Raw genomic sequence first — 27,925 nt, forward strand, 5'->3', positions numbered from 1 at the left:
TGTTTGCAGGCCAAATGTTTGGAAAATGAGAATCATGGTGTTCTCAACAAAATAGTAGAAGGCAGTCTACGCTTAGGAAGATTGGAAGAAAAAGTTAAGGTAAGCAGTATTTCTCAGCTAAATATTATGTATTTATTTGTTTTGTTTTTTTAATGAGAAGTCAGTAGTTTGTCAGTGTTTTTATGAAAGACTATTTTATAAAGACTTTTTAAAAAGCAAAATAGATCATTCTGGTTTTCACAAATATCTTTTTCCATTGTATTTGTACATTGCATGTCTGCCAGGTCATCGCATTTACATAATTACCTGGAGAATTATGACTAGTTGTAAAAATAATTAAAAATTATATTTTATTTGTATTTCAATTTTGCTCTGTAGTGTAACCCAATTACTCCCTCTCCTACTTTTCTGAGGCTGTACTAGTGCTTCAACTTGAAGTCCATTACAATTAGATTTGGAAGAATGAAAAAGTTTTCTCAAGTGTACAGTTATCATCAAGTACTTTCATATGGCTATAGGGCAGGTTTAGAAACCCAGAGGATGTTCAAAAATCTGGCCTAATTAGAGAATACATTATAGGTTATCTTTAGAGCTCTCTAAACAAATACAAAGCATGGCGTGTAATTGTGGTATAACAGCATATAGCGTGAAATAAATTTGAAACTTTTATGTTTTAACATCTTCAGTGCTACTCTAATTGCTTTTACTGTAAACTCAAAAAAGGAAGGAGAAGGATATCTGGTATATTGGTTTCTATATGTACAAAGTAACATATATTACTTTCAAAAGCTGTTTTGTACTAAGTCAAGTTTGCGCAGTTTACCCTAAAGCAGAGAGTCTCCATACATTGCACTTTTCCAGTCAAGACCTATGCTGCTATTCCTGCATCAGATGACATGAACGTGCACCACTGTGTTAACGGAGACAAGCTCCATCTGCACTGTCCTTGTCCAGATCAACACAGCCCAGGAATTAGCAACAAAGAAAATAAACCAAATCGTAGATGTAAAGAGAGAGCAGGAAGCTGAAAAATAGCTAGAATTTTTAAGGAATCCTTCCTAAAAATACCTAAATGCATGAAACACTACCATAAAAGAATTCTCTAATTATACTGATACAGCTACAAACGTTTTTAGCCGTTTTTCACCCTCATTCATGTCTATCTAAATTTAGAAAACATTTTCCTTACCAAGACAGTGGCTTGTATTCTTCTTAAATACAGATTTTCTGCAATTTAGTAGATCTGTGACTACTATAAGGGATAGAGAAGAGACTTGCATAAAAGTAAGAATATTTACATGCAGTATATGCCATGAATTTTAAGTGCAAAACCAAATAAAATTTAAAAATCCTTCCTAACCCATCAACTGTTAATGGAAATTAGAAAAAACAGCCTGTAAATAAAGTTCTTAAATATTGCTGTTTCTATTTAGCAAAAGTAAGAATAATCTACTTGCAAAACTTTTTTGTTCTTAATTTTTGTTAGTAAAGCAGAGGGCTTAAACAATCGCAAAACACCTTAAAATATTGTATACTTCTTGGTTATCCTATTAATTGAACTTTGCTAAAAGCTAGTATCATTTATTTCTTTGCAGAAAACACCTCCATTTCTTAAACACCTCCAGTCAGGCAATCCACTTTTCTAAATAGAAGCTTTATTAATTTGTTCTCTTCAGTGATTTATGGAAAGTTATGGGGATTCTTTTGTTTTACATATAAAAAAATATTTTCGTAAGTGTAAGTACATTTGTCAAATTTTTAGTTTGGTTCTTTTTAGTCGCAAGACTTTTTTAATCCCAATATGTAATGCAGTTCCTCAAAACAGGACAGGCCCTATTGCACACACTGCTTTTTCAGGTGCTGCTGATAAAAATTCAGGTGGGTGCGAAAAGGCAAAAGGATTCTTCACTTGCAAGACAGATGTTTGCCTCCACAGTTCATGCACAATACTAACAACCATAAAACTTGAACAGCAGCTTACTTTAAGACTACATACTTCTTACTTTGTTGAATGAGATGATAGGTTGGAGGTCTCATTAGTCTGATCATATCAGCTGGAGGAATACTACTATCAGCTGCTTCAGGAAATCATAAATTGAGCAACTGCCCTGTATGTTGAGTTACAGGATAAACCCCTTATGAGCTATTTAGGTGTAATCTGTCTCCACTGATAATAGTAATTAAAGTGCATTCATGTTTCTGAAATTGTGATATAACTCTTGGTAATGTGAGTGTTACACTATTTCTTTTCTTAGAAAAGGGTGTTTTGCATTGGCTTTTAGCCATCTTCAGCTATTTCAGCAAGATATAAGAAATACAAATTATATCATATGAATTAGAGCATACAGTCCTTGGGTTATGATGAGAGAAAAGCTTCTAGCCTACAGGTTTAAGTAACTTATAAGTGCCTACAATGTGAGTCTGTATTTTCTACTTTTTAGACATAACTGGGTATATTACGTTCACCTTCTGGTGAATTCATTGCCTCATATCTCAGCAGGCACAAGCTCATCCAAAACTATGTTACAGGTCAGGTGCACTGTGTGTGTGTCAAAAGATTCTCTGCGGCTTCTTTCACATCACTGCAAATGTTATTTGGGGGGAGGAAAGAAGGAAGGCTAGGTGGGACAGCCGTTCTTCACTGGAAACACACGGCACATACCCTACAGCCAGGGGTCGTTCAAAAAGCTGGCAATTTATTCCCTTTAGATCACTTCCCTCTGAAGCCAGGTCACTTGTGCTTTGCACATAAAAGTGGATCTAGTCTTCTGGTCCAGAGTTCTTCCTTTTAATGAATTCTTTTGGAGAAAGTAAATGAACAAAAATCCTGTGGTTTTTGTTTTTCATTGAGAAGTCTCAAAATAAATCAACATCTGGCAGCTCTGTTATTAAACATAGAATCACTGTGAAAGTCTTTAAAGCTAAATAATAGGTTATTCCTAAATTAAAACCCAAAACCATGTAGATATTTATATACATGGCTTTATTACATATTTTAAACTGTGTATGCTTAAGTTGGTAGCATATTAAAAGTGATTCTCTTTATAAATACCCATTTTTCATTTGGGATTTAGGAATTACTGTAAACAAACTTTATAAAAAGTCATTCACTGTGCAAAAAATTTTGTAGGTTATCAGTACAACCATAGGAAAATTAGATAATAACAGTAGAGCAGTGTCAAGTAGGTTGAATACAACTATTCAGAAAAATAAATAATTTTTGTGCAGGAACTGTGTTAAGGAAACAAAATTTACTTTGGTATCTTAATTCTGAAAACAAATTAGGTTCTTTTCTATTTTTATATTGTTTGGCTTATGTCATAATTTTTCAGGCATATTGAATCATGAAAAATATTAAAGTTTACTTTAAAACTGTTCTTTAGTTGGCGCTTTAAGATTCAACTACAAGCTTCTTTGTCATAATTCTTAAAACTCTTCTGAAAAATCTGATTGTAGAGCAGAATATTTAATGCAACTTTATTTCCCTTTGGCATCAGAAAAGATTTGACTTGAATCTGAACTAGCTTGTAATGGGACTCTTGATTTTTTTTAACAGGTGATAGAGCATTTCTGATCTCCCATCTGTTTTTAAAGACAGTGACAATGCATTTGATTAAAAGCAGGGTGGGTGGTTGTTTTGTTTTTTTTAAACAATAAAATAACCTTCAAGTATCTGTTCTATTCACAGTTAATGAGATGGTGGTCTAAAACCCGTTCATAACTTCAGGATCTGGTGATAGTAACCACCATCTTTTTAGTAAAAGAAAAACCACAATACCATGTTGTTATTTTGCCCCTATTCACACAAGTTATTGTGCTTTAACAAAAATACACATATATGTCATACTATATGCATTTTTAACAGTTCATAAAGGTTAAAGTTTGCAATTAAGTTGTTCTATGGTTCAGTTAAAAGTTTACCAATTGGTAAAACACTGCACATCAGCTTTGTGAAGAGCAGTCACAAATTCCATGGCAGAGGTACTGGCAGAAGCCATACATGAGACATACAGTTAGACTGGAGGGAACAAAACTCACACACACACCACCTAGGGTCACTTTCTGAATCACTAGTAAATAGATCCCAAGAGGGACGGAACCAAAGTAAAGAAATCCAAGCAGCCATACCAGTATTCTGTGTACATACTTGCATAACTTTCAAAAGAGATCTTGGTCTAGCTGGCTCTGAGAACTTAAAGATACTGACTCAGTGCCATGGTCAGCATAATAATCTGAGGCAGTACTTTGAGTGGGAGTCCTTGGGGAGTCTCTTTGTACTTCTATAATTGTAATTACTAAGCAGTTTGATCCATGGGAAGAACATGAGGAAGCCAAGTTTTCTGGTGTTAAAACTACTTTACAGTCAGAATTCCATGCTGTTTTGTGTTTTAACATGAGCTTGGACATAATGTTTGTATCATCAGGTAGTCCTTCAACTTCATCTTCATGCAGCTCTGTCTCATGGTGGCAAAAGGGACAGCTAACACAGGGAGATCCGACTCCTATATGAAGTATTTTAGTCAAACATCTAGCACAAAGCCTGTGAAGACAATCCAAGATTTTGGGCTTACGACTGTGAACAGTAAATCTCTGATAACAGATTTTGCACTCCAGTTCATCATCAAGCACCTTTTCCTTTCCTTCAGTGGAAGTGTAATTCCTCTTTAAATTAGGCACACTGTCAAAAAGAAGAAATCAGATTATAACAAGTTGTTTCATGGATTCTGAATCTCTATTTGATAATAATTTTGTCAGTCGTTAAGGTTTTAGTAAAAAGAGGTGGAAACAACCTTTATATTGAAGATATCTAGCATCTCCCACTGTAACTACCCTCATTTTAATGCAACTTTACCAAACAGGCTGGCCTTAATTTTTTTCCTACCATCTCGCTACATATTGCATTTAGAATACAAAATTGTTATTGGTGAAGAGAAAGCGTTAAAGGTTTGTTCTTAACAATTCCTCAACAGTGAGGAGCTGTGTATTTCAGAAATGCCTGTAACAATGGCATAGCTTACTCTCTGTGTTTCTGTAAACCAGTTGCGCACACCAGTATGTTTGAATGAAAGAAGGGTGCTTCTTTACCATGTTCCTATCAACATGAATCTGGACTTAAGGAAAGGTGCTTTGGGTTTAACATCAGGAGACCATGGATTTATTTAAGTCTTACTGCACACATGGCTTTTCTGTCCAGAGAGTATTCTACTTTGTTAGAACTTAAATTTTTCCATTGTGGGGCCCTTGAAAATTCAAGGAGCATTGCCATTTTTGTAATGCAGCCACAGAAGAAGCTGCTTCTGTGGTTCTGACAGTCCTAAAGATGGACCTTAACCACATGCACATTGCCCTGTATTTTCACATCAAGTGAAAGTGAATAAAACTCAAGGGAGAAATGTAAAGTGCATTTGCATCTTTCTCACTTTTCACTGAGAAGTTGAACACCTCAGAACATCCAAGAGATGCTTAGCTGTCTAGCTTTTATTATTCTAAGCATATGCCTGGCCCACTAAAATGTTTTCAGTTTTAGTACGTAGTTTCTTTTGGTTGGCTCTGTAAATCTATCTTCCTATATATTTATAAAAAGCAGCATTTTGCCTCTTTTTATATATATGGACATCAGTTGTGAAAGGCAACTTAATTATTTAACATCTGCTCTGTGTACTTTTTGATAAGACTGGAGTAGAAAGCATTAGAATTGGTTACTTTTTTTTTTTTTTTTTTTTTTTACCCAATCATGGTCCTTCTGGCAGGACAGGAAGATGGTATTTACTAATTTGCCTCCTGTCCCTGGAGAAGATACAGCCAAGGAAACTACCTATAAAACCCGTATAATCAATATTGCATTTAGGAGTTGATATGCTGTCAGCAATTATTGTAAGAGTCCTTGACACATGAAACTTTTTATGACCGAAGTGAAATGATACACTTGGATCTGCTTTTTGCATCATTGTTATAGGTCCCTTCCAACTGAATTAAATATCAAGACAGAATGAGCAAATTACTATGTATAGAGCAGCTTTTATGTACTGCCCCGCCCCCCCCCCCCAGGTTAAAATATATCTTATTCCCTTTTTTCTCCTCAGTGATTTCAGAATGAAAGGTTAGCATAGTAATTACTTTTTTGGTGGGTTGTTTTGTTGGCTTTTTTTGCACTGAACCTTTGGGAGATGTACTTTGTTGTTAATGCCATATTCATTTTGTCATCATAACACATCCATCTAGCCATTTGATACTGTTTGGATTGAGGCTTATTTTAAGCAATCATTCAGTGCCTACCTCAAAAAGGATCCGCCTTCCTGGAATTTTTCCATAATCATCTTCTAACCATGCCTGGTCTCAGTCTTGGATACAACAATAGACCTAATGAAGCAATGCCACTAACTTCAGGAGGTCTAGGATGTCACTCATTAACATAGGGCAGAACTTGAGACAGGCAGAGAGGAAGGTTCTGTCTCTTGAGAAGATGCACAAATTTATTCTTTGCATCATGACCGTCATATAATAGCAGATAATTTTATTTAAACCTTTTAAATTTTATGTCTTTTTTATAGAGATTGTAATCGTAATCGAAAAAAGGGAGATCTCTGAATCAGAACACGAGAATAGCAGATTAACCCTTCTGTCCTAATTCCTATCATATACAAAGTTGCCAGAGGAACAGGGGTTAAAGTAAGTCCCCCTTGCACCTATTCATCTCAACCACTGTTACCATCAATACAGGTGGCTGTGTCCTTCTCCTTACATGCAAACTTTGAGCAAAACCAACCAAACAAAAAAACCCCACAGAACTACTTTTTTCCAGATTTTTTTAATTATCAGGCAGGATAACATCTGATCGAACATGCATCCGTATTTTTGTCCAACTGGGAAACGCAAGGGCCCACGTAGTACAGCATATAATACTGCAACACCTATATTCCCTTCATTCCAGGACACATTCAAGACCTTTCAGACTTTGTGATGTTAGGTGAACTATACAAAGAATCCCTAAATGTGTCTTCTAAGTATATGTCACTATTTTGTATACTAGGTAGCTTATTCACCAGAGTTAACAGTGTTTGCATAGAAAACAGGAATTATAACCAAAATTGAATGGAAATGCATTCACCTTACTGATAAGGAAACAGCATTAGAATCAGGTATTCTTTCCCCCAAGTTTTCTTTTCGCATACCTGAGGTGGTCTATATGCACAGGAGAGAGAGGCATGCCCCAATTTACTCTGGCTTTTGTCTGAAACTGTTTCAGTTTCCTCATTCTTCTCTACTTGGTCATAACTGTGAACTTACTTACAGGTAGATTATTTGCATACTCTGCCACTCATACAAAAGTACTCCTACAAATCAGAGAAGAGATTAATATCCCCAGTAACTTTGGCCGTATATCTCAGGCATTCTGAACGACCTGCCAAGTAGAACTTATCTTTCCATCACTGCTACAAAATCATCTATTCCCAAGATCTCTGTAACAAACCCAGGAAACAAGGTCTCCTTAGGAGACTAGACAGAATGATAGCACAGTGCCTACCCTATGTGACTCACTCCATGTGGCTTGTTTTGGGCATATGGAGTAGTATCATAAACTTCTCTACCAAAAGCTACTGCTTGCTAACCTATTTCAGTGTATGCATTTTAGAGGTATTTTCTAATATGCTTTAGTTAGCAGCAGACACTGTCTCTCTCACAGCAGATTAATTTTTTCCTTGCTTCATCTAAATCACTGTGCCCAACTCTTGAGTGATGTCTGTGAGGATGACCAGCAGCTAGAAGTCACCTTTGGTCTCAACGGAAACATGCTTTCATCTCTGGCAAGTTGCTTTTGTCTCAGTTGATTATACTTAAGCAGTCGATGGGAAATGGAGGAGTGCATTATTTCAGTATGTTTTCCAAAGAATCAGAACAAAAAGAGCATAGTTTGCTCTTGCCCTCTGCATCACAGTCAGAACGGACTGCTGGTTTTCCATAATCCTGGCATATAACTGCAGTAGAGAGTCATGTAATAGAGACAAACCCCAGAAGTTAACAAACATCCAAAGTTGTAAAAAAATTAACACCTCTAAGACTTTCAGCAATACCCTTACCTATTTCCAGAGTTGAGCAAAGACACGAGCCCTTAAAAAAAAAGCTTATATAAATGTAATGTGTTTTTCTTGTATGCTATTCTTCAAGGATGATTAATTGTTTTAAGTTTTGTATGTTGGTTCCTTAAACCTCTTAAAAAGAACAACTGCTTACAGGTAAAGATCCTAAAGGAAAAATTTTTAAGCACAGACAGCAGTTTTACAAACTCAAAGATTCTTCTTTTAAAAAAGTAGTGCTGGGTTCCTGATAGACTATATTTTTGGGGGTTTCAAAGCCAAATAAAAAATTTAGATTGACAATTTCTGAATAAGAACAAGTGACCACACTAAACCCCTCTAAAGTACACTTGGTAGCCAAAACAGATAGTTTGCAGAGAAACTAGAATCACCTTAACATTGTATGTAGAAAATTCCAAATTAGTAACTAGAAACCAAACTGATGAGTTAGAATAAAGCCTCAAATTTGTCACAACAACAAACTAAAGAGTCACATTTTCTACAGCAGGATTTCACATAATTACAATTCCTAACAGGAATGGAATTGGTTTGGGTTTTTTGTGGGGGGTTGTTTGGTGTTTTTTTTTGTAACAACCCTTCAGTAGTACAATAACAACTACAGAAATTTGATTTGATTGCTGCTACCAATGTGTAATCTCTAAAATAAGAGATTGCACATGACAGCTGATCACTGAATTTATATATTTTTAATGGATTTTTTTTTTTAAGTATTAACCTACCACATCTGAGACGTACTTGTACCTCCTTGAGGTACATATGCAATATGAGGTGCATATATCACAAAGTTTAGCAAGTTACTTTGTTATTAGAGCTTGAGGAGGAGGCGGCTAGAAAATCTCTGTGAGGAGAGTGGTCACATGTTATAAAGCAATGGAATTAAGAGTAAACATTTAGCATTAGCATATTTAAATACCTTTTAAAGCTTCAGGTAAAGTGTAATAAGAGCAAGTATTTCCTAACTGTTGCCTTGATGCTGCGAGCCCAGTATCTGAGTTATTCATCTGTCCTACTGTTGTAACAGTGCTCTGTTTCATAAAATTAATAAAACTAAGTCATTGCTGTGGTGCTCAGAAATTGGGAAATTCAGCATTGCCAAATCTTTCCTCAGCTCTCAAAATCTTGCTATTACCAGGAAAAATCCCAATTTCTTAAAAAGAAGTTTCTAGCCTTCTTAGTTATAGAGATCTTTAAAATTTGACAAGTTCAACCTACAAGTTAAAAAAACAGGAAGAAGATTAAACAAGTAAACTTGAGGCTTCTCCTACATTTATGCAAGTTCAGTTCTATATGGGAGTAGGATACTTCATCATACCCCTCTTTAGGGTAGGAAAAGAGAATTAAGGTAGAAAGAGGTTAAAGATAAATAGGCTAAAGAAACAGAATAAGATAAAAATAGGTTAAAGAATAGAATAAGATAAGAATAAGGAAATATCCTGTGTAAGGTGATTTCTTTAGTGTGCTACTAAATTTTAAGATAATTTCAGCTTTAAATTTATTTCATAATATTGGATTTGTTTGCAAAGTGTTTTATGGTGCTCATGGTGCATCATTTCATGGTGCTCATGAATAAAGACAGACAAGTAATAGAAATTTCAATTTCCTTTCCTTGTGTCAATTTTATCTTATGTCTCAAATACAAAGTCAGTTCTGTTTATCTAATACTAGATTATTTTTTGTCAAAGTAGGTCATGTACATGCACAACTCTCTCATACCTTTGGACACATAGTTTGAAAGTTTTTCCAGCGTAAACAGCTTTTCCCTTTTTAATTGATTTCCCCAACTGTTTACCCTTCATCTATGTGCTAATATCAATCTGCAAATAAGGAAGCTTATTTAATGTGGCACATAATACTACAGCTGAACATTTTCTTGATTTTGTTGGCTTTTTAATTTAAAAGTTTCTGTTTTACCCACATCCTTTTCACAGAGATTGAATAGAGGTTTTAAGGAACAGAAACAAACCCTTAACAGACCAGAAATTTAGTGTTTGTGAGGAAATGTTTTTTCTATTAACACTACAATGCTGTCTGACAAAAGACATTATTTCACTAAAACTTCTGAATATATAGGCTGTCACTTTTCATCTCTCACAATCCAATTTTACTAGGAAAGTTATAGGTACAAACATGGTCCTTGTCCATTACTAAAAAGGGACTTCCCCCCCCCCCCCCAATATGGCTTTTTACACAGCCCTGAAGATAATTGTCCATGATCTTAATATATTTTAGAAATTTTTAGTTGCCATGGGAGACAATTAGCAATGTTCCATAGCACCCAGTGAAAATTTCATCAGGGTTCCCATTACAGGGCTATTCTGTCAGGATCAGAATTATAACACTTTTTATAGAGACAGTGAAACAGTTTTCTTCAGATGGTACTTAGATCTCTTTTGGAAGGGACAATACTAATTTTTACTGGTAAAGGATAGGAGAAGAACAATACATGATTGACAGAAAATAGCTTCGTTGCCTCAACAAGGATCTTGGGACCTGATCATTGGATGTATCATGGCCAGCAGCCTACGTTTGTAGAAATAGTTTTGTTGGCGCTATATCCAGAATTCTCCAGTTTCATTTGTAATTCAGTACACAAGGTGTAAAAGAATTCTGGTGCCCAGGAGTATACCCTTCTGAAACTGGTTTAGAAGAGTGTAAATTATGTCCTCTTCAGTACCAGCTGCTGCATCCGTGATCATTCCTCATCTAGGATGCTTACTCTATACCTGATGCCATGACCTTGGGCAGACTACCCTTTTCAGCTCTAGGGGACTTCCAGCTACATGTTATCACCTTCTTCCTGAAAATTGTTATCTCCACCAGTCTCTTTACTGCTACCTGCTTCACTTACAGAAAAGATAGGAGGTTGTCTTGAACAACTCAAAGGTAGTAGCCTGCTGTGAAGGCTCTGTAAGTGCCCGCAGCTGTGTGTGACAGCGTGCCCAGAGCCACCCTGACCTGCCCAGGCTCCCACATGCAAGTATGGAGCACTCTAGGCACTCTTCGCCCATCCTGCTGAAGTTTGGCTGAGATAGCTTACCCATTTTAAATACTTAGTTATAATCAGTCACAGAAGCAAGATCAGAACTATGTATCCCTCATATCTAATTTCATGCCCTGATCATTAGGTCAGAAAATGGTGCACTTTTGCCCTTTGTGCCCCATTGATTTTGCAACCCTTCTCCAGGTGTGACACAGCTTCAGTTGGCAAATGAAGAGCAGGCATGCCAAGCCAACAGAGGCAGCTATGGGATGTATAGGAGCCCACAGGCTTGCACCATCTCAGACAGAATGCAGCTTAAAACACAGACCTTCCACTAGCTGGATGATCAATGACAACTAGATAAAAAAATGGATTTCACCAACACTATTGGCTTCTTTATTTATCAGCCTTTTATGTGTTAAAAGGGAGAGGAAGTTCTCTTTAGTTCTCTGAAATAATTACAGGCACCTGCCCTAAAGAGAGCATTTGGGGTTCTGGATCCAGAGCTGGAGAAGGCATTTATTGGCAGAAGTTCAGCTGTTTTCCTGTGCTCTGCACTTCCTCTCAGCTAGCTCTAAGCAACCCTCTGCTCAGAAGGAACATGTTTACCTTTATCCTTCCATAGCATTACAAGTGCAAGCATCTAACTGCATTTTGGAGACTTCTCTGGGAATCTAAAAAGTTCAGTAATATGTGACTGGTTAACTTGCAGGCTTCTAATTATTTTCTTAGAACTGACAGGAAAAAGCTAGGGGAAAAAAAACTATGGAAGGCAGCCTTACATATTGAATGACTAACATTCTAGGTAAGTATTATTATTTATCACTACCCTATTACCTCCAGAAAATGAAACTCCAAAATAACACATTTTACAAGAACTAAAAAGGAAACAGTTTGTGGAAAGGATTATATAGCTTGCACCACATACCCAAAAATGCCTTTTTTTTTTTTTTTTTTTCCTTCCTCCAAAAGGTACACTCAAACTTTCTGCTCTGATTCAGATGAAGATAAAACTGTAGGGATTAACACCTTAGATAAAACTTTATATTAGCAAGACATAAATAGCAGTATTTTCAAAGCTTCACTGAACAGTTTGCAGTTTTATTAAAAGAGGTGCTTCCACCCCAAAACTCTGTTCTATAGCCTGTATCAAACATCATATTCTGCAGATACAGTAACAGTTTAAGCATTCTGGTTGTAATCACAAGAAAAAAAGCTAATATTGGATAATACTTGTTGTTTTTGTCAAGAGCAGCAGCATGTAGAAATGTGTAACAGTACACAAGCCATATTTTTCAGTTCCTCATGTGCTTATGTAATTTAATGGTGATGTTATTTCAGAAAGCAAAATCACTTTGTACAAAAAGGATTTCTTGTTTTTGAGATTAGACCAATAGATTTGGTTATTGCCAATAAGCAAAAAAATCACTTGCGCTTCACTGAACAGAAGGAACTATTATGTGAAGAAGCAAAAGATTTTAAAACCTGAAGCCACTCTTCCTCTTAGTATTAAGATTAAACAACTAACAGAACACAAATACTTCTTCATGGTATGCATTGATAAATATGACTGTTGGACAAGTGGTAAGCAACATGTGCTGTAAAGTGTAGCTTTGCATCTTGGAAAACAAACCCTTTTTTTGCAGCTAATTCTTTTCACTCATAAGACAAAGATACGGTATGCTATTGACTGTACACACTAGTTTTATATGCAGAACAAAGTACAAGTGTAATGCCCTCAAATTAACAAGTAGGTGTAAAAAAAAAAAAAAAACCATAATGCAACCTACCTGACATATTTGAGCAAGGCAGCACTGATGTAAAGATTAAACTGCAAATTAGTATCTCTAGCTATTTCTTTTGTTGGTAGTGAGTTGTTCTTATTTCTCCTGTAATCACATTTTTCCTATTAACTTTAACCCTTACAGGTATATAAAAAGAAAGCAGCTGGGAAGCTTGGAGATATCAGTCTGAAGATGACTGAGCAGGAGAAAGAATTTGCTGGGAAGACTGCTCAGTACCAGCAAGAAATGAAGCACCTCCAGCGCCTGCTGCAAGACAAACAGGAAACCCTTGATGAAGTGCTCCAGCAGAAAAGGTAAGTCAGTCACAGGCAGAAGCAATCCAATTCGATCTGATGGGCAAAAGGGTGGGGGGAGGCAACTGCACACAGCTGCAAGCTCTTGCTTTTCATCAGAGCCTCACACGGTATATTCCGGGTATCTTTTCTCACTCATCTTTTAGCTATATTGAAAATGCTGAAATGCCTCTCTTAATTCCCAGCTCCAAGACAGACCTTCTGAAGGGGGAATTTATTCTGGATGACTACTACTACTGTTAAGACTTCTTAAGAATATCTACCTGACCCTAGTCTTTGATGATTTGGGGTGGTGGTGTCTATAAATCATCAAGATATATGTTAAATAATTAACAGCATCTTCTACTAGAGGCTAAACACTTTCCCCTCCACACCCCTCAACAGTTTTCAGAATAGCAGGAAATTAAAGGAATTTAATGAGTATGCATACAATTGGTTTCCTTTTGAATCTACCTTACTGTTCTGTTAATAAGTGACTTAGAGTGGCTACATGCAGAATAATAATAAGAAAAAAGATAATTCAGCAGATTTATACAAGATCATGACTGTCAGTGTTGAAATATCCTTTTAATATAGAGTCCTTTAAAGGTATTTTTCCTCTCTGGTAGTGGAGAGCTTCATAGCACATTCACGTTATAGGCAAACAGGAAAAACTTTCTACAACTGAAGAGAGGTAAGCAAGCAGTCAACTATTCCACATTTCTCTGGAAATAGTTATTTAGGATTTTTAGCTAATTAAGTGTCTTTCATACCTCTGGGTCATGTTACAATTTTTTACAGTAGAGAACAGCTAGTTAAATAGAGGGCTTTTTCAATGTGGGATAGAGCATAGTTCAAAGTCCTATAATATGGATCATTCAAAATTTACTTTTCTAGCCCCAAAGTAGGTAAATGAGATGATGTAACATAGCTGTGTCAAATAATTAATTACACTTTCCATACAGTATACTAAATCACTTTTTCCTCTTCAGTCTGCACTGACTCATTTTTTCTTCAGTAAGCACATAAAATTAATACTTGCAACTAACTTTTAAGAAGCAAGATCTGCGCCTAGAACCGCAACATAGTAGTCCATTTAGCAATATGATGATGAAGAAAAATGGTTTATGGAAACAAGCACAAGATGAACCTCAAAGAGATGTCTTGCATTTCTGTAGTCTCCTACATTAATGAACAGTGTAATTGGTGACTGCCTTTTTCTGGTGGTAGTTAAGCCTTAAAGTGTTTATTAGAGTATAATATAATGAATACAACTCTGAAAGTAAAAGATAATTTTTATGTTTATCTTTCAAAGTTGTATTTTGGTTCATCTCATCATCCACTGTTTTCCTTTGATAACTATATTAAAAAGTCTAGATTAAAAAAAATGAAATGTCACTGAGAAGTCAGCTGAATTCTATGCCTATATAAGAAAGAATATATTTTTATTCTTATAAAACAAAATCAATAAAACCAACTAACACCATGGCTGATACTGTTCATATAAACTAGTTTTCTCATGTTCCTTTATTCATCTCAAGTATTGTGGTAATATAAAGTAGTTTCCAAAGGTAATCCAAATACATATGTACTCCGTTATGCCTATCTGCCAGAAATGAAACATGTATTTTGGTCAGCTTTGTGTATTTCTGGATCTATAAGACTTATTATTTTCTCTCTCCCTTCCCTCCACACAGTCACAGAGGAAGGAAAGGAAAATTATTTGTAGTTTAGATGTTGCTAGTCATCTGTAGCTTGGCAACCGGAGTCACTAGTGCCAGGACAGTACCAAACATTTACATTTATTTCCACTAGCTCTGTTTACAGAGTAAATTTATAGTCCAGAGAACTGTCTAGCTGATAATGTTTCAATTCAAAATACCTGTATAAACATTAAGGTAAGTGCATTCAGTAAATATATTGTATATTAGATTCTCTAATTTCAGTGTTTAAGTAATGAAAAATCAAAGTAGCATACCACACTTTTAAGCAGGAAAGCCAGTTTAAATTAAAATTTAGCTGAAGGTATGCTGACTATTTGGATAGCTAATTTTGCATTTTATTGAAGTTACAATTTCTCTTTAGGAAGACTATAAAACAAATTAAGCTATTTTAAAGTCACTGACTGGACTCAGTCTAGTCAAAAGCACTGTAAGTAGGTGAAGACAGAAAAATTTTTCCTATAGCTGCTTTTACTCTTGCATTTAGTTTTATAATAGCGGAGTCAAGAAGTCATAGCAAGTCTGACTCGGCTACTACCATGAAATTCTTTATCATAAAAGTTTACCGTATTTCTTGTAAAACAAGGGAAGATACCACTTCAGGTCTGGAAACAGCACCGTTCTTGCAGCGAGACACTACACCAGAGATAAACAGCTCCACCGTAGTAATCTGAACAGGACTGTAGCAAACCTGACTGATAGCAGGTCAGGGCCCTCTTATCATGGCACAATACATAGTACCAACATGCCCAGAGGTAGAGCTACTGCAGATCACAGCATGTTCAAAAGTAATGTTTGTTTAGACATTTGCACAGCAGCGATACTCATATGCTTCCTCATTTTTATTTCTTCTCTCATCATTGTTTTTGACAAATCGACATCCAAACTAACATGGGCTTCATAAAACATAATAAAGGTGACTTTCCTTTGAAACCTTCTCCCCCTCCTGCATCATCTTTCACCTGATGACAAAAATCAGGGGTTGCACTACTTACTCATTGCATCCAAGGGAACAGAATTTTTCTGCTTGGTTTTTGAAAAGAAATGCATATAGGTATGTTCTTTTGATCAAAGCTTTTAAAGCTTCTAAAGATAACGCAAAGTTTACCTTCCTAGAAGCTGCTCTGTAGAGCCTTCTCAATAATTACAGCCTTTGCTAAAGAATATTGGAAATTCACCGCAAGCTTTTGCCTAAAGCAACTAACGAGAAAGCAGTATAATTTTCTGTTCTTCAGGTAGCTGATAATCACGACATTTTTATTGTTTAAGAATAATCTTATGAGTCATCATTACCACATACCTTTCCATAAATGAAATACATTGCATGTTTCAGATATAAACAAAGTTGTTAATGTGGTTCTAGGGTACAGAAGCAGGTTCATAAATGCCCCAAGTCTTATTTCAAAGGACACTTACCTTTATGAGTTTTCTAGGTCACAGTGTATTTCGTAATTCATCTGCAGAGGAGCAGTACTTCAAGATAGTTACAGCTGCCGTACTTTGGATGTTAAATGCAGGTTTGAAAGTCTTAGTAATGAAACTGCTTTAGATTGTCCTCAGAAGAGGGTCGACAATAGAAAAGCTTCACAGCCGTGCACAGGCAAGGGAGAGAAGCTGTCTTATCTGTAGGGCTACATATAAAATTGTAACCATGATAAAAATGTTGATCTTTGTGATAAGGTTTATTTAAATAAACTGTTACAGGATAGATGAAAATTAATTCTTGAGCCAGAAGCACAAAGAAGATTCTCAGAGATAAGGCTGAATGAATTTAGTCCAGCGAGGGCAGAAAGCTCTGTCTTTTGTAAAGAAGAATCTGCTTTCAGAATCTGCCTCCGTTAACTTTTTCATCCTCAACCATCAGTACAGCATTGGCATTTTGCTTACTCTTAAGATATAAAATCTTACATTTTGGCTAGGTTAGGTAGAGGTTGAATGGAATTTTTATTTTTACTCATTTAAGTGACAACAGCCTACATTTATGAGAAACAAACTTAATGCTTTTTGCCTAAAGACATCTGGAAACAGAACACATTTACTACTGAGTACGTATCTAGTTTTAAATGCTAAGCGACAAAAGACTTGTGTTTGAAGAGGTAAACCAGCTGCTATGGGCACAACAGAATAGCAAGGGTTACCCAATAGGGTGTGATCTGTATAGGGTAACGTCACAGTAGTCACAGTCAAGGACAGTAATGCTTTGCAGAGCTTGACAGAGTTTCTGGTGAGATCCAGAAAAATGCAGGAGAAGGGTAGTGAGGGCCATTGCCCAGTGAAGTAGGAGCAAGGAAATTTTGGTGTCGAGAAAAAAGTACAGGCCATCAGCAGCTAACTCCGAGTTCCTAAGACAACTAGGAGGTCATGACTAGCAAGAATAAGGACACCCCCTCCCCAACCTGTTTTGCTGAATGTATTTTTTTAGATTTTGATTGGGTCAGAATTTTAAAACAAACAAAAAAAACCTCGCAGAGGCAAAACCCCCTTGTCTAACTACAGCTGGGTTCTAACTGCTACTTCTTGGATGCTCACCTGAAAACCAGCTGAACTATAAAAGCTGTACATTCTGCCACGCTGAAGAGACTTACCTACAACTGCAATATACTGTGTGCAAAGCCAGGGGCACCTGCGACGTGCTTCCTTGACAACAACATGCTTTGACTGCTCATTCCAGAGCAAAGTCAGCAAGCGCTTTCCAATTCTGCGTCTCTGGGCTCCTTTAAAAATTAATCCTCTAAGAAGATTTCAGATACACCACCACCTCTAAAGGCATCTGTTTCCTTGCTACTGAAGTAATTTTATTCACGTGGATACTTTTAAAACTAGTATCTTTGAACTAATTTTTCTGAAATTGATGCAGTTGCCATTGAACTGAACATACGGACTGAAAATGAGCATCTAATTTGTCAGCATGCTGACAGCATTAAACTACAGTTCAGAATTCAGTGATCTTTAGTTTCATCTTCAAATTTTCTCTGCCTCCAGCTCATACAAGCATTAACAATGAAACAATCTTTAAAAACAGTGTTGGTTTTAGAAATTAGCAGGTGAAACAAAGCCTGGGTAATGTTCTGCACTACAATAAGGGTAAACCAGATTAAGCTCTTGTATATTAGTATTAGAACATAAAGAGTGCTCTGCACACTGCATGCAGACTCCAGTTGGAGAGAAGTAGCAACAGAGAACCTGAGCTTGTCCCTATCAAGATATAAAAGTTCATTTAAAAATCAAACAAGATGCTGAAAGTGTTCCAAGATCACAATACAAAGGGCCCATCTCAACCAATGGGTGAAACTCAGGATGGCTTGTTGGGGGAGTTGAGTCATGTAGTGTTACTCTTTGTGCCTCACATCCCCCAAAATGTAAGCTGAGGATAATTGCCTTTATAAACCATTCTGAAGCATATACTGAGTAACTGGTAATATTAGATACTCTTACTGCTGGCTCAAGGAAAACTATACTTTGTGAGAACAAAGTCATCTACAGTTTTGGTGTTTCAAAAGCGAGAGGTTGCTTCTCAGTAGCTTTTGAGAGACTTGGCAGAAATGGAAAGGTCCAACCCATTAATGTGGTTTCTCACATTCTTGAGCAGTCTTGGGCTACTCTTAGCAACTGTACTACTTTCACCTGCCTTTGTTTGCTTTAATTCCATCCTTAATGGTTAATAATCTCTTCCACTATCAAAAGTTCATTCCAAGCAGTATATATAAGGATAATCTTAAGGCCTTCTCAATAAGGTGGTTTTTTTTTTTTTTTCATCTTCTATCTATACAGCCAATCATAGGGTGAAACAAAATTAGATGGTACTATGTCTGGGCCACTTTCTACCACTTTTTTTTTTTTTTTTAACATTCTCCGTGTTATTGATCACAAAGGGGTCTGTAAGAAGTACTGATTATATATTTTCTAGTATACTCCTTTTGCCAGAAATGTAACCTGACAGCATTTTAATCTCAACAACATTTATGTTTTACATTTTTCTCTCTCATTTTTAGAACCTGGTATTCAGAAAAAATTGTGTAAAGGGCTAGCTCTATTAAGTGCTTCAGGTAGTGGCCTGAAGTAATTGTGTTAGAGAAGTCTGTACCAATTAGATTTGTGTGCTCAGTTTCTACACAATAGCTTTCCACTTCAAACGATCTTGATTTTCTGATTATTTTGTATTTTGACATATGCTAGAAGCAAGTCAGAGGAAACCCAAGAGCTTAACCTTGACCAAATATAACTTACTAAAAAGTCTGCGGCTGGAATACACTGCATTATTAAATGATGTCAGCTGCCATATTTGAAAAAAACCCACAACTTTTTCTTGAGAAAAACATTAAATAATTCATTCATTTATGCTTGGGCAGTCAGAGAAATCAGGCCATAAGGTTATAATGCCTTAAGGACTGTCCTTCACCATCTTTGCCTCCCCGCCCCCATGGAAGGAAAAAAAAAAAAAGTTTACACCACTTCTCTTTGACGTCCACAACAAGGCATTAGCTAAGCACAAAGCCTGACATGCGGTTTGATCAGACGTTTTTAGCCTCTGAGTGGAGAGATGCAGAACTCTTGGCACCCGGCAGAAGGGACGTACCTGTTACAGGAGGCAGAACTGCAGTCACGACAGATCCTGATTCAGTGGCAGTCGTGGTATTTGGATCTCACAGGCACTACTCTTTTGTGTGGACTTAATCCAACTTATTACATGGGTCCAAATCTTTTTTTCTGATCGTATCCTTACTAGCATTACATTCAGTGGGCTTTTTTAAAAACAGGAACAAATCTCAGCCAGATAATTTCAAGCAGCTAAATACATGCAGTTTATAATTTGCTTATCCACACACTGTAATTATGTACTGCCGAAAAGTGTTTTTAAAATTAGGATTTCTCTTCATTTTTTTCTAGGAAAGTGGAAGGGGAACTTGAAATCATTTGGGAATCCACATCCAAAGAAAACAGGAGAATGAGAGAACTCTTACATAAATCCCTGGGGAAGAACAACATGTGTAATACTGTCACAGTTCATGAGCCACACTTAGATGAAAGCTCTCAGAAAGACCTAGTTTACGGACATGATTTTAGCTATTGTGATGTGAAACCTTCATCTCCTACTAAAAATGAAATTCAAGAATCTCAGTGATAAGAATAAAGATGCATTATGCACCTCATCCAAGAAAGAGACCTCAAGTGCCTGAATTTGACTCTCTTCAACAACACAAGATGAAACAGAACACTCACCCTCTTCAAAATCACTGTATATTCTAGTGTCAAAATGACAACAGCATATTCTCCAGCTGTACCGTCAAATAATGTAAGTCTAGCCTAAAATATAACTTCGTTTTTTGAAGAAAAGGCTATTCCTTAAGGCAAAATGTGGTACAGCTCTAAATTAACATAAAAAGACAAGTATCCAGTTAACAAGATAAACAACTGGTAAGCTTGGTGTTCTAGCAGACACACGTATCTTGCCACAAAACAAGTGAACAGCATGATAGAAAGCATCCAATATGGTAAATAACATGTCTCTATTATATATGTTTTAATTAAAAGGTCAAATTTCAATAAATTCTTCCCAAATAAAGTATAGACAGAGTACAACCAAAGTTGAAAAAAAATGTGTGTCGTCTGTTCTCGTTGCTGGTGATGAAGCATCTTGACATCCTAAGATGGCCTTATACCAGACTGTCTGCCAAAAATCCTGTCATCTCAAGGACAGAGAAAAATTTGATTATGAAGCAGGCATGACAGACACATCCTTAGGGACGAGTGGTGGTGCCTGAACGCACAACTGTCCACTAAGTAGATTTACGGGAGCCCAGGCGTCAGCAAGTTCCTACCATAGTTTCGCCAAGGGGATGACATGCCAGCAGAGGATGTAGCCCTCCTCCAGATGGTCTTGTTCATCCCACTTCAGATGCAGTAGTTTCAGAAGCCACTTTTTTTTCCCCAGAGCATTCTCTGCAGCAGTGCCAATCTTCAGATTATTATGACGCATATTTGTCTTAGCTTTCATAATTGTCGATTTTTCACAATATTACACATCAGTATTGTAGTAGTGTGTATTGGTATGAAGTGACTTTATTTTGGATTTACATATAACTTGCTGGATCAGCTTTTTGCTTTTGCTTCATTTCCGTAACAAAACCTAAATGGTACCAGAAAACTTTAACTATACAAAAGAACTGTAACTATAGTAGTTGTATAATACTAGAAATAATGAAGAATCTCATTGGCTTTGATCAAAGTTAACAAAAAGAGTAGAAAACCAAGTTAAATACCCAAAAGAATACATACTGTTTGTGTCTAGAAAGTTTCCTGCTTTCTTGAGGTGTTTTCCTTCAGGCTAAGGCCATGACTCAGCAGAACAGGGTTATTTAAGAGAGGGTGGGGAGAGCACCTATAACACCACGATTTTTAGTATTGTGTATGTACTGTGTTTAAAGCCAGCTTCTGCAATACAGCAGAAAGTCGAAGACTCTACGACTCTCAAAGCACTTGCAAAACCTTAGTGCACTCAGGTATCACCCTGATGAGACACAAAACACCAAGGCAGCCAAGTTGTAAATACATACCGGTCCTACAATCAGTGGGATTTTAATATGTACTTTAATTACTTTCCCTTTGCTGGAAATAAAATGAGTACAACCACCTTACCAGCTCATCAAGATAAAACTTCAACACACCACTTAAACTTGGACTAACAAAACTAGCACTGCTATCTTATGGTCTCCTCCCAGAGACTTAACAAGAGGTACAGCTTCAAATTCTTTCTCCTGGCTTTTCCAACTTAATTATTTTAGAACTCTGACTCACAGCAACAACCAAAAACATCAGAAATGATTTTTAAGCACAGCCTTAATATGTGAAGTTGTCAAGGGGGGGTTTTTTCCTAGGGTTTTGGGGGAAGGGAGGGTGGGGAGTGGTCTGGTGCTAAACCAGTCCTGTCTCCTGTCTCCCTTGAATTTGAAAAAGCTAATTTGAAATGGAAGCTCTGAAATGCCTATTCAGACAAGTCATATATCAACTTTACAGACACACACTCTCCCCTCATTTCCAATCTGCAAGTATATTTACAATAATCCTGAAAGAACATCAAGCAAACATAGCTATACCCACATTGTTTTTCATGTTTTTGAAGGCAGGCTTTGAAAATGAAGTCTTCTGCATCATATTTTCAAGATAAGCATCTCCGAGTATGCAAATGCAACCTTGGAACTGCATATGTAAATGATCTACATATTCTTCTAATCTGTTTTTAATTGTCCTTTTAAATGTCTCAGTATTTTGTAAAAAGAAACAACTTCACAGGGAAAAAACTATCTTATTGGTAATTGCTTAGAAACAGAAATGAGATTTTCAAAACTCTCTTAATATTGGCTTAACCGTTCTTCCACTGAGGTAAACTGGGAATATCTTAGAATTACACTTCTGCCACATCTGCTTCCCATTTTCACAGCTCTGTTTTAGAGTAGGTTTTAATACATGGTTCAAAGGACAGCACCTTGACAGTGACACTCTTAACACTATGATCAGAAATGCTACACTTGCTTTTTCATTTGCATATCATTAAAACATTAAGTTGAACTTTAAATGAGCTAACAACATTTAATCAAATCCCTGGGAGATTATCCATAGTCAGTTTCCAAAGCATTTGCAAGAAAACTGAGAAAACACAATGTTCCATGGATGAAAAAGTGCTTTTGTGGCTCAGGAACACTTTTTTGGCATACCAAAAAATCCTATTAAAAGATACTTTAAATATATATGTGCGTATCACCCATTTAGCATTCCTGGATATTAAAATCCTGGAATTGCTTCAGATTAACAAAAGCAAACACATCTGCAAGAGTGTCAAGCGTTGTACGAATAGAATTAATGGTCAGACAGCTGCTTCTCTCCAATTCCCAGTTAGGAAAGAAGGTAATTCTCTAATTTATGAACAGCTAAAAGAATTGTTTTTCCCTTAAGTCTCTTTCAGAGGAAGGATAAATCTTAGGCTCCGGATGTTTTTCAACTTGCATTAAAACACCTGTTTTTCATATGTTTCTACGTACAAAAAGTACATGAAATAATGTTTATTGCAGACCACTGATTTTAGGATTAGAAAAAACATAGAAGACAGGCATTACACGTATAAATATTCTCTGAAAAAATGCAAATATTTTTATTAAAACACACAACATTTAAACACTAAGTAAAAAAACCCAGAAAAATCCCACTGAAATTACTAAAAAAATTGGTAATTTTAAGAGTTAAGGTTGCCTGGTAGACAATACCACTACTTAAAATAATCAAAAATCCAATGTCTCAAAAGCTAACTAGAAGAAATAAAGAGTTTAAAGGATGATCACCATGACTTCTATGCTTAAGCAGCAGTTAAAATAATTTTCTTTGAGCACTGGGAAAAAACCTGAATGAGCCACTAGAAACCAACTGAATTAGAGGCATTTTGTGTATTTTAGCAGTTACTGACTCTTTCCAACTTCAGAATATTGAAGACTGAGGTAATTCTAGGACATGCATTTAAGGAGAATTTAGCTGCATTATTTGATAACCAAACCCACTCACTACAGAGTTACTACAGAGTTTATCAGTACACTTTATTTTTAAAAAAATCTTTAAAAATTACATACATTTTAAATTCGTAACGTACACTCCCCTGAACACACACACACAATATTGAAGTCAACTGCTTGAAAATGCCACCCAAGGAAGGTACCGAAGTCCGGATGCCAGCACCAAGCATGGTTAAGAAGCATTGAGTACTTTTACAACTTACCATTACAGATCAAATTATATGCAATTACATACTATTTGAAAATGGGTGTTACAGAAGTGAAAAGTTATGTAGTAGAAAAGAGTTTGTTGACATTGGGTTCTCGGGCTTTCCAAACACAGTCCAAAATGCAGTGCCCTCTCCCAGTCAGTGCCTAATCCACTGATCACACAATTCAACAGCATCACTACGGCATTAACTGCTGTCAACTGAAGCTGCACCTTGGCAGGCCGATGCCCATAACTGGCCTGACAGAAGTTTTGGTAATGCTTGGGAACTGTAATTCAAGTCACACAGAATTGTGACAACTGGCCACAAACCACCCCATTCCTTTAGTTACCAGAACGGTGTGCAGTTTTCGTTAGAATGCTTGTGTCCATTCAGTAAAACTGCTTTATTTCTGCCACTGGGAAAAGAGGTCCTTCAGCATGTCCTTAGGTTAACAGGCCTATAAACACAGTTCCTATGTTCTGTTACAACCCATCATGAGTCACAGGAAGATGCAATGTAACCAGCACACTGAAGAACAGATAGATGGGCTGAACTTCACTGTTACAATACAGAGATCTTCTCTTTCACAGACTGAAAATAGCTGGAATATACCTCTTGCCACATATTGCTGTAGAATGTGGGCATTTATCCAGCAGAAGGAACTCTGAGTCAAGTCAAGTAACTAAAAAAAAAAAAAAAAAAGTTCTCAATTTTCCACATTCTAACCTAATTCTAACCTAACCCATTTAGAGCTAATTATTTTTCCTGATTTCAGATGGAACCGAAGTATTCTGTAATTTGTTTATCAATACCAAACACACAAATGCGTGCTACCATACAAGTACAAGATCCATCCTTTTGGAACAAATTGACAACATTCTTCTCTGGTATTAATTTCTCATTACAAATTAATTCCATAAAGACACACAGCCAATGAAACAACATTTCAACACCGTAACAACATTATCAGTGAATCAGATGCCAGTGCTGGAAAGTCTAGGCTGTAACATACTTAAATTATGTTTCAGTCAAAAAAAAGATTGATACAGTGTTTCTGAAACTCATTTTACTTTATCAAAGGAACAGGTGAAATGGACAGATTAAATAAAGGGCTATCAGGCAGACAAATCTAAAGAAATAGATGCATCTCATAACAGCGTGCAATAATAGTTAAAGAATAGAGTGATCAGCAGTTCTCAGGTATGGCCACCAAGGACTTAACGAGAAGTGACTGGGCAGGACAGCATTACACTGTTTTACTTCAGCTGTCAGATACAACTGCCTTCCTTACCTTTTCCTTTTACAGCCATATTAAAAACCCAGTTCAAACACACTGCTACCTTATGCTTCCAAGTGACAGTGATTCTTCTCCGCAGTTGTATTCTTCTTGCTCTGCTGCAGTACTCAACAGGAAGATAGGAAAGAGAGATGCTACAGAAGTTTAATACTTATTAGTTCTCCTCCCTGCTGGTCACATAACTTTAATCATCTTGCAATTCCAAGCAGAAGCCCAAACACTTATTTATCAGATTTTAGTATGAAAAAATTTGTTAGCCCATATATAGTCCAAAATAATGCAGTCAAAAGGACAGGGGATCAAGACAGCACTACAAAAAGTAGTTGAAAATTAATTCTTGCACCCTAAATTTTAGCAATGTACTAGGGATAGAAATAGTTCTTCAGGCTTACAGAGCTAACTATTAAGCACAGACACAAGAACTAGAGCTTCCTTGTAATTAGCCAGTATAAACAATTCTGTGTTAGTATGTCAAAACTTACAGGTGATACAAGGTATTTCAAAAAGGCCAACTTAAAAACCACGTTTGTCAGAGAAACCTTCGTCAAAGAAAAATGTATTTCACAGCACTACATTTGCTACGAACCAGACGCAGCATTTTTACCATCATTGCAAGTATTTTGTTTCTGATACAAAAGCTAACTAAAAACAACTAAAGAAACTCCTACCCATTCAAAATAAACCTGCATGTCCCTACCAAAAGGAAAGAAATATTTTCATTACGTTGAACCGCTAAGGTGATAAGATACCAAATCAAAAGAAAACTATATCTGATGGCTTTGATGTAGTTGCACCGTGCATAAACAATAGGACTCTACTCTTAGGGATTGCTGTCACCCTGCTTTATGATACACAAATTGTAACCACAAATATTTTTGTAAGTAGTAGGAATTCAGCTCTTTTTCAAACTTCATATATAAAGCTTTATTTTTCAGAGAAGAAGTCACCCTCACAAAGTCTGTGATCCTTATGAATGGAGATGATGACAGTGGTCATAAATCATTAAATGGTCATTAAGACCAAAGCCATCACCTTCCAGTACACTGAGCTTCTCTTTACAACAGGATACACTTAGAAGACATGAACAGCATCTAAACGGAGTACTGCTATAAAAAAATGAGAGCATGAAAAAGCATGCAAAATGGGCAAGGGTTACAGTATCAAGACAGTAGCTGATCTCATATGATCTTACCACCTTTGCAGATTTTTGAAGTCTTTTTGGTTACAAGGGATGTTGTACTTTTACTTAGAGAAAAAGTGCTCACCATGTAACACTGTACACAACACCTGCTGGCTCCTGCTTTTGCATTTACATTTATCAGGTGCCAACTGACACGCAGTAAAATCCTTCTGCTAGCACCTGCAAAAGGCTGTTCAACTGACCTGCACCAACACAGTAGAAAGCTCCATTCATCTTGCTTCAGCTGAGAAAAAAAAAAATAACAAAAGCAAACAATGCAGAAGAATAAAAAGTAAACAATAGTGTATTGTACTATAGGTAATTCTTTAAGAATCACAAAACTTAATATATTATCTCTTACAGTATTAGACACAGCTGCAGTTGACCCCCAATTAACTACTAGGATCTAGTTATCTTACCTTTTCTCCACAGAGTGAAAGATGACTTCACTACAATTTCTTCTTTTTAAACCCTCTGGCCCTAATACTATACAATACTAGCCATTGACCAATTTAATTGTTCCCACGCCTTGCTACTACATACAAAAATGCAATAGTGCTAAACCACAAGAAAGCTAACCATCTGGCAACATTTACTGTAGGTTCATCTTTGGAGGGAGCTTCTGGGAAACACAAAGTTACAGATTTCTTCTCTAACTAATGTGTGAAAACTAAGGAAGAAACAGAACTTGTAATCATTCTTCACTTTTCTGTTAACATCAAGGATGGAAATAAATTACTTCAAGTAACCTTTGAACCAAGCCACACAAAGTAATGGGATGAAGTTCATGGAAGAAAACAACATTAGGAGAAAGTACCAAAGGTGCAGTTTGAACTGTAAAACAACTGCCTTCAGAAACTCAAAATCCTCAAGTTGACAGAGGCTGCAGAGCTTCTGTCACGCACATTCATGTAGAACTTGTTACCTAAACTCCAAAGTACTACCACGTACTTTGTGGACGTTATATGGATATTGTAAACCTTTGAAGCCTGTACCTCCTGCAGCAATCGAACGGACAAGCAAAGGTCTACTTTTCTCTCTCCAGCTGGCATGATTTGCCTAGAAATCATTTTGCACATATCAAAGCACATACTGCAAATCCAGCTTGATGTTCACAAGCATAAATTCAAATCTTTCAGGATGTTTTGTATACACAGTAATTAAGCAACCACAAAAGCTTTTCATGATTCGAACTATGTCTTATGAAGCTAGTACATTTGTTCTGGTTTCTCTCCCATGCTCAGTGTAGTTTTCAGCACACTACAGAAAAACCTAGGATCACTGAAAAATGCCTTTACAGGAGGATTTACTGGGCCACTACTGGCAGATGCTCGTTTGATGTTTCATTAAAGGTGTGTAATGAAGGAATCCTTCTAACTTCTTTAGGCAATACATTCTAGCCCTTCACCAGCCCACTCTATTATTAGAGCATCCTCCCTATTTTGTACTATTCACAAAATTTATACATTCACAGTATTTTCAGTCAGCTGCAACACAGCCACTGAACAGAACAGACCCAGGACACACTCCTGCAGAACAAACCTTTTCCCAGCCTGACAGTGAGCCACTCCTCCTTTCTGCCTAAGTTTTTCAATTAGTTCTTCATCTACTCTATTACAGATTTTTTAAAATTTTTTTTTAGAGCGTCCCTCCACAGTTTGCTGGTGAGAATATAAAGAGAGTCACCAATAAAAATCCTTCCAAAATTGATATATATATTTTACTGTTTCTTCCCTATCCACTTGGCTTATTACTTTGAGAAATAAAACCAGTTTATTTTCACAGAATTATTGATAAATTCATACTCACTACAACTAACTCCTTT

The 27,925-nt window shown here is 36.4% G+C and overlaps 2 protein-coding genes across 9 annotated transcripts in view; one reads left to right on the forward strand and one right to left on the reverse strand.

Moving 5' to 3' along the window:
• CEP89 (centrosomal protein 89) overlaps positions 1 to 20,459 on the forward strand; it is a 42,214-nt gene extending 21,755 nt beyond the window's left edge. For 6 of the 8 annotated variants that reach the window (XM_030025931.1, XM_030025932.1, XM_030025936.1 and 3 more), the window contains 3 exons: positions 10 to 99; positions 13,005 to 13,174; positions 19,762 to 20,459. In XM_030025931.1, the coding sequence (XP_029881791.1) occupies positions 10 to 99; positions 13,005 to 13,174; positions 19,762 to 19,996 (495 nt within the window). In that variant the 3' untranslated portion in view covers positions 19,997 to 20,459. Of the gene's footprint in view, positions 1 to 9; positions 100 to 6,931; positions 9,585 to 12,048; positions 12,096 to 13,004; positions 13,175 to 19,761 lie in introns of those variants that run through there. The other 2 variants (XM_041126107.1, XM_041126106.1) reach the window with 2 other exon arrangements.
• LOC115345380 (E3 ubiquitin-protein ligase RNF182-like) lies at positions 3,650 to 6,317 on the reverse strand. The gene is given in 2 exon segments (XM_041126364.1): positions 3,650 to 4,678; positions 6,277 to 6,317. Coding segments are annotated over 2 exon segments (777 nt in total). The 3' UTR covers positions 3,650 to 3,942.
• Positions 20,460 to 27,925: the final 7,466 nt, after the last annotated feature.

The sequence above is a fragment of the Aquila chrysaetos genome, chromosome 9, assembly GCF_900496995.4.
Source record: "Aquila chrysaetos chrysaetos chromosome 9, bAquChr1.4, whole genome shotgun sequence".
In the NCBI taxonomy this organism is placed as follows: domain Eukaryota; kingdom Metazoa; phylum Chordata; class Aves; order Accipitriformes; family Accipitridae; genus Aquila; species Aquila chrysaetos.